The 6,152-nt window shown below is 61.2% G+C and overlaps 1 protein-coding gene across 1 annotated transcript; it reads right to left on the bottom strand.

Annotated features, from left to right (window-relative positions):
- Positions 1–621: 621 nt before the first annotated feature.
- On the bottom strand, positions 622–6,143 carry YARS1 (tyrosyl-tRNA synthetase 1). The gene is made up of 14 exons (XM_080378418.1): positions 6,035–6,143; positions 5,859–5,923; positions 5,465–5,611; positions 5,177–5,352; positions 4,807–4,936; positions 4,378–4,458; positions 3,937–4,029; positions 3,599–3,734; positions 3,284–3,369; positions 2,681–2,816; positions 2,210–2,304; positions 1,881–2,074; positions 1,598–1,739; positions 622–1,387 (listed from the first exon to the last, which is right to left on the bottom strand). Exons 1-14 carry the CDS (start codon positions 6,048–6,050, stop codon positions 1,277–1,279), a joined length of 1,608 nt encoding a protein of 535 aa, XP_080234544.1. The 5' UTR covers positions 6,051–6,143; the 3' UTR covers positions 622–1,276.
- Positions 6,144–6,152: the final 9 nt, after the last annotated feature.

Here is a 6,152-nt window from a genome sequence, read left to right as displayed (position 1 = left end):
CGGCCACAGCAGTTCCCAGGGGAATGCGGGCAGGAGCAGCGGGATGGGATGGACGTGCTGGTCAAGGGCTCCAGCCCTTGATGGAGAGGCAAGAGGGGCTCTCGGCCAGCACCGCTCTCCTCACAGCAGTGCAGGCTGTGGGCACTAGCCCACTGCCCGGCATAGCCAGCCCACAGCCGTGCTGGCCCACAGGGTGGAGGGGGAGCCTGGCTGCCCCGCGAGATGGTCTTCGGGCCCTGGGGTAGAGCCTTGATTTCTGTTTCTGTAAACTCGGGGTCATTTTGATTTCTTTGATTGTAAAAAAACAAACAAAACCAAACCAACCAAACCAAACCAAAAGCAACCAACCCTCTGCCGCTGAGTAGCTGCTCAGAGCTCTGTACCTGGCTGGTAAAAATGATGACCGAAGCTTGCTGCCTCCTGTGCTTCCTGGCTTACGGCCACAGCCTTGCCACACGTGCCAGCTGCCCTTCCCGGCGCTGTCGAGCTGTGGGGCAGGCACAGACCCCCAGCGGGCCGGCTCCCGGGTGGGCAGGGGGCTCGGGCAGCACTGAAACAGCAGCAGAGCTGGCTGCCAGCTCAGCCATCTCGCCCCGGACAGACAGGCACACCCGGGTGCAGTCAGCTTGACATTTTATTTGGGTTTACGACAGACAGATGGTTCCCGAGTCGGTGTTTAAGGCCTACGCCCCCCGCCACAGGCTCAGGACGGACCTACAAGTGCTGCCTGGGCTCCTGGCCAAAGAGCAGCACCAGCAGCGGCCGTGGGCGAGCGGAGCGTGGGGCAGGGGCTGCCCGGGCAGAGCAGGGGACGGGGCCCGCCTGGCTGCCAGGCAGCTGCCCCCAGCTCTGTTAGCAGCAACACAGGTTTGAGCAAGCAGCCTTCCCTTTCTGCCCTCGCGCTGCAGTGCCCACACATGCCATCCCAGTCAGGACCAGTGGGCAGGGCGTGCAGTCTGTGGCACAACTGGGAGCGAGCCGATGGCCCCAGTGTAGAGCCGAAGGCCACAGGCACAAGTCACACAGGTCCCTTAGGTGGGGTGCCACGGCCAGTCCCCGGAGCTGGCCCACAGCTGAGGCACGGACGCTGGCTGGGCAGGCCCAGGGCGACGGGGATGCTGGAGGCAGCTCTCCAGGTGGGAGGTGGCAAATTCAGTCCCAGAGCCCTCAGGTCCCGCAGGGCCGAGCGCTCTGATGGCAGAGACCGGGAGGGAGAGCCTGGCGGAGGTGGTGGAGGGGGCCAGGCAGGAGGCGTGAGCAGCGGTTCTGGTGCTTGTTAACTGATGCTCCCACCCTTCAGGCTTTTACAGGAGACTCTCCCCAGCTTGGTCAGGAAGTTTCTCTCCTTCCACTGGGCGACACAGTCCTCAGAGACGCGGAAGTCGGCCTGGGGAGCAGAGCAGAGCAGGGGAGGTTTGTCTCCTCCACGGCTTTGCTGACAGTAACAAACAGGGGGGCACATAGCGACAAATAGCTACTTCGGGGTCACCCAGAGGTGGGGACAGGGGCATTATGTGGCCCTAAGCACTGCCCCACTCCATTCTTGGAGCCCCAGCTACTTCAAGTTGTGGCCCAGCCCCTCAGTACAGCTCCTCACCTGCAGCTTCTCAAAAACCTTCTTCTTCGGCTTGAGCTCGTCGTCGGGCTCCCCGCCCTCATAGCCCTCCACGTAGACGCGCTCCCCGGCGCAGCACCCGGCCGGCGGGTCCAGGGGCTCCACCTGCCGCGGCTCCCCCACGCTGCAGAGGGGTGCGGAGGAAGCAGAGTCACCCCAAGGCAGCACCCACCTGGCCCCTCAGCACTGCCGGGCTCTGGGGCAGGAGAGGGGGACCCAGACCGTGCCCCTGGAGGGGTGCAGCCCCAACGCCCCCCTCCCTCACCTGGAGGCACACAGCACCATGCCCTGCGACTCCACACCCCTCATCTTCTGGGGCTTGAGGTTGCAAAGCAGCACCACCAGCCTGTCCTGCAGCTGCTCCTTGGGGACGAACTGCACCAGGCTGCTGACCACAGTGCGGGGCTCAGCCTCGCCCACGTCGATCTTCTCCACGTACAGGCTGTCGGCATCTGGGTGCTGCCAAGCAGAAGCAAGGTGAGGAGCAGAGAAGGGGACTGGGGTGGCAGAGAAGTAGGGTGCAGACACCCCGCCCCTGAAGTGCCCACGACACCATGTGGGAAGGTTACCCCCCTCTCCCCGTTGTGCCCATACCTTTTCCACACTGATGACTTTGCCGACACGGATGTCCAGCCGGGATGGGACCACGTTCTCTGGCTCAGAGTTCTTGGTGCCCTTCTCTGCAGGCTCTGCAGTGCAAAGGGAACAGTCACACCACTCAGCATAAACCCAGGGAGCTGGCCAAGCCCTGGGAGTGCACAGCGACCCCCAAATGATGGCCCTGGGGCCTGCTAAATTCCCTGATTGTGTATCAGGAAGCACAGTCCCTCCTCTGCTTTGCTGGCCTCTCAAGCACCAGAGAAGCGTGCTGGCGTCTGTCCTCTCTGGGGCAAGCAAACAGCCCTGGCACTGGCCTTTCCTCACCCTTCCTAATGCTCTCCAGGGCTCCTCTCGAGACTGAGGTTTCAGAACTTCTCTCTAACATCAGCCCCTGGAGGGACACTCTCCCACCCAGCCCTGCGTGGCCAGGGCCCTCACTTCCCCCAGCTCCCAGCACCTCCTTACTGGCTTTGGATGGGTTGGGATACGCTGCGTTGGTCAGCTGCTTCAGTTCCGGGCTGTTGAATTTCTCTCTGATGGGGTCAAGTAGTTTGTTCAGGGCCACTTCCACCGAGTTCTTCAGGTCTCCGGGATGGACGACCTGCATCATGACAAACAGACGGGTTCCTGCATGGAACATCCAGGGCAGGGGGAACAGCTGAATGTGACTCACCGATCTGAGGCCAGACAAGGCAGGGTGGGGAGATGAACCCCAACCCTTGGCCTAATTCCCCCTCGGACACCAAAGCCCCTCTTCTGGACACTTTTGCTTGCAGCCTCAGCTGGGAACAGCCGAAAACAGCGAAACTGCTGCTCTGTTCCAGGATGTGGCTGACGTGGTCCTGTCCCACACCAGGACAGCTGGTGCCCCCACAACCTTCATCCATCCTCTCACCTTCAGGCTCTCCCGGCTAGGAGCACCCTGTCACCCTACAGCCACTGGGCCACGCTCGCTCCACACCTCTTCCTGGTGTGGATTTCTATCTCCCACAGCTACTCAGTGTCCTGCCAGAGAGCTCTCGGGATCCTCAGGGACAGGGAGAGGGTTCAGTGCCTCCCAGAACTCACCTGCTCAGCAAAGTCTTTCTCCAGGGCCTCATAGGCTGTGTAGGTTTTGTTTCCTCCCCATTTTTCCTCTCGTAGAACAACAAACTCTGTGACACAAGAGATTTTAAGGCTCAGATTAACTTAGGTGAAGACTCACTCCCTGCTCTGCCAGAAAAACCACCCGCCCCACTTTGCCCAAGAGCTGAGGGGGACCGCAGCAGTGGCTGGGGAGGTGGCACTCAGGGGCAGCTGGCTTCAGGGGACACACGCTCCTGTCCCCTCCTCTAACCCACAGGAAAAAACAGACCCAGTGCTCAAGCAAGGTGAGCCCCTCACCTGATTTGAGGGGAAAGAGGACGTGCTTGATGAAGGAGAGGACACCGTTGTTCTCCACGTTCCCTGGTTCACAGAAAGCCTTCTTCAACTTCTTCTTCACATCCTCCTTGCGGTCCAGAAGATCAATCTTTGAGTCCTGCAGGAAGAAATTTCCACAGCCCTTTACCCAACCTCCTGCCCAAAAGAGACAACTCATGCTGAAGTTGCTGCTCTCAGACCCCAGTGTGAGTGGAGAGAGAAGTCACCTTCTCTTGGGGTGCAGCCTCTCTGCCCCCAGCCATCAACCTGTGCCTCCCCCAGAACCCCTGACCACAGCCACTCACTATTCAGGGACCAACCTCTTCTGATGAGCTCATTTTGCTGCCTGTCAGACCAGGAACCATCGGGTTCATTAAGTGGACGCGCTTGGCATAGCCCAAGGAAGGAAGGTACTGGGAAAAAGCAAGAAGGCAAGTCATGGACAATCCTCTTCTGAAGATCAGCTTTAACTCACAATCCCCGTTTGCTCCCGAGTCCAGATAACTTGGGGACCCAGAGTAATGGGACTATTGTCCAGAAAGCTATCGTTGAGTTCCCAAGGCACAGACAGCCACAGCCAGGGATGCGTGGCAGCACACTAGAGCCCTGCAGATCATGAGAGCAGCAGCAGGAGCTGTGAAGAGCACAATGGTGCCAACCGTAATCACAGACACGCTTTTCCCAGTGGATCTGTGAGTGTTTTGAGCCGCTGCCCCAGGCAGCAGCACTGCAGAGGGCTCAGAAACACCCCAGTTCCTGACCTTCTCTGCAAAGGTGAATATCTTCCTCTGATCAACTCCTCCAAACTGTGCGTCGACCTTGAGGTACTCCTCATCCAGGGCCTGTGGAGAGACACACATAGCCTTGAGACTGGTCCCAGGACTTCACACTCTGGGTGTCCTCAGTCTTCAGAGATCCTGCCCATCCCCCAGCATGTGCCCAGCCTCTGCCAGGGCACACCCACCCTAGGAAGGACAGGAGCTCTCCAGACTGCCTGCTGTCCTGCAGCTGGCCAGAGCTGCTGTAAAAGCAGCTCTGTGCTTGGGTTATGTGTTGTGCTGCTGCCAGGTGTAATACTGGGGTGGAGTATAACGACCTTGGCATTCAGCCTCACGTGTCCCTGCAGTCCTGGCTTCGCCCAGCACCTCCCTGGCCAAGAGGCTCTGCCGACCTGCCTCGCCGCAACGCACCTGCAGGCCTGGATAGAGCAAACCGCTCAGCAAGGGGTGCTCCACCTGCTTCACCACCTCCGCTCCCGCCTTCTTTGCATCGTGCTGTGTCACCACAGAGGAGAGGCGGTACACGTCCAGCGTGTACTCCCTGTGGGAAGGGACAGCAGTTAGCACTGGTGAGGGGGACATCTTTTAGAGCTGCTTCACACAAAAACTGGTTCTGGCCACGAGAGAAACCGAGGCCTGGAGGCACCTTCACTTTTTTCCCTGAATGAATGACAGTGCCTGGGAGCAGACTCAGGAAAAGCGCAAGCTCGCAAGCTCAGGAAGAGCAGAGCCCCAGGTCAGCCTTCCCCTGCCCAGGAGGGCCAGGCGCCCCAGGACTCACTTGCTGAGCTGGTAGTCAGTGCCTCGGACAAACTTCAGCTTTTCCAGGGGCACCCCAATGCTCTCCAGCATGGCTTTGATCACGTTCTCATAATAGCGGGTGCGCAACTCCAGCAGCTCCCAGGGGGCCTTCATGTTGTCTAGGTAAGCGTGGAGATCAGCAAAGAGTATCGTCACCTAGCACGGAGGGGGACAGTCAGTGCTGCAGCAGTCAGGGGAAATACACGTACCGCCCAGTAGCATGGTAACACAGTCCCGCAGGGTCCGAGCTCCCAGCCTGGCCCCGTACCTCACACCCGGCCTTCAGGAAGTCTGCGATCTTGGACATCGGCACGAAGTAGGCCACATGCGGCTTGCCCGTGGTGGCGGTCCCCCAGTAGATCTTCAACTCTCGCTCCTTCAGGATGGCCATAAGCTTATCCTCCCCCAGCACCTCCTGTGCAGGGCCAAGACACACATCTGGCACGGCTGAGCCTGCCCGGGCAGGCGCTGGGGCAGGGCGCGGGCAGGCCGGCAGCGCTGCTGGAGCTGAGCCCTGGCTCCGGCCCACCCTGCACACAGCGTGTCCCCGCGGCTCCTTCCGGCTCCTGCAGCTGATCCGGGCCCCCTCCGCTACACCCAGGGCCTGCCAGGCCCCGATCCTCCCCCGTGGCCTGCCCCGGCCGCCCACCGCCCGCCGGTACCTGCAGGTTCCGTGTGATGAGGTGATACTTCTCCTGCGGGCCGGGCGCGGCCTCCATAGCGGCGTCTGCAGGGAACGAGACAGCGTTACCGGCGGCACCAGCCCCCCGGGAGTCCCCGAGGCCCCGCCCAGCCCCGAGGCCGCCCCGCTCCCCCGGCCCAGCCCAGCCCCACCGACCTTCCCCCGGTTGCATCAGCCCCGCTCGGCGCTCGCCTGCCGCGCCTGGCCGTCACTTCCGCCGCTCGAGCGCCGAGCTGCCGATGAGGGGGGGCGTGGCCGCGGTCCGCCAATGAGG

This window comes from Falco punctatus (genome assembly GCF_963210335.1).
Source record: "Falco punctatus genome assembly, chromosome: 3".
In the NCBI taxonomy this organism is placed as follows: domain Eukaryota; kingdom Metazoa; phylum Chordata; class Aves; order Falconiformes; family Falconidae; genus Falco; species Falco punctatus.
The sequence above is the reverse complement of the archived record's forward strand: the minus strand, read 5'-3'. Positions and strand labels throughout refer to the sequence as shown.

What these genes read in the sequence shown, in the direction of transcription:
- YARS1 (XM_080378418.1), bottom strand. An exon ending in AAATGAGCTCATCAGAAGAG is followed by an intron (nt 3,735 to 3,936) that starts GTTGGTCCCTGA and finishes TTCTTCCTGCAG; the next exon opens with GACTCAAAGATTGATCTTCT. An exon ending in AGGTTTTTGAGAAGCTGCAG is followed by an intron (nt 1,388 to 1,597) that starts GTGAGGAGCTGT and finishes TCTGCTCCCCAG; the next exon opens with GCCGACTTCCGCGTCTCTGA.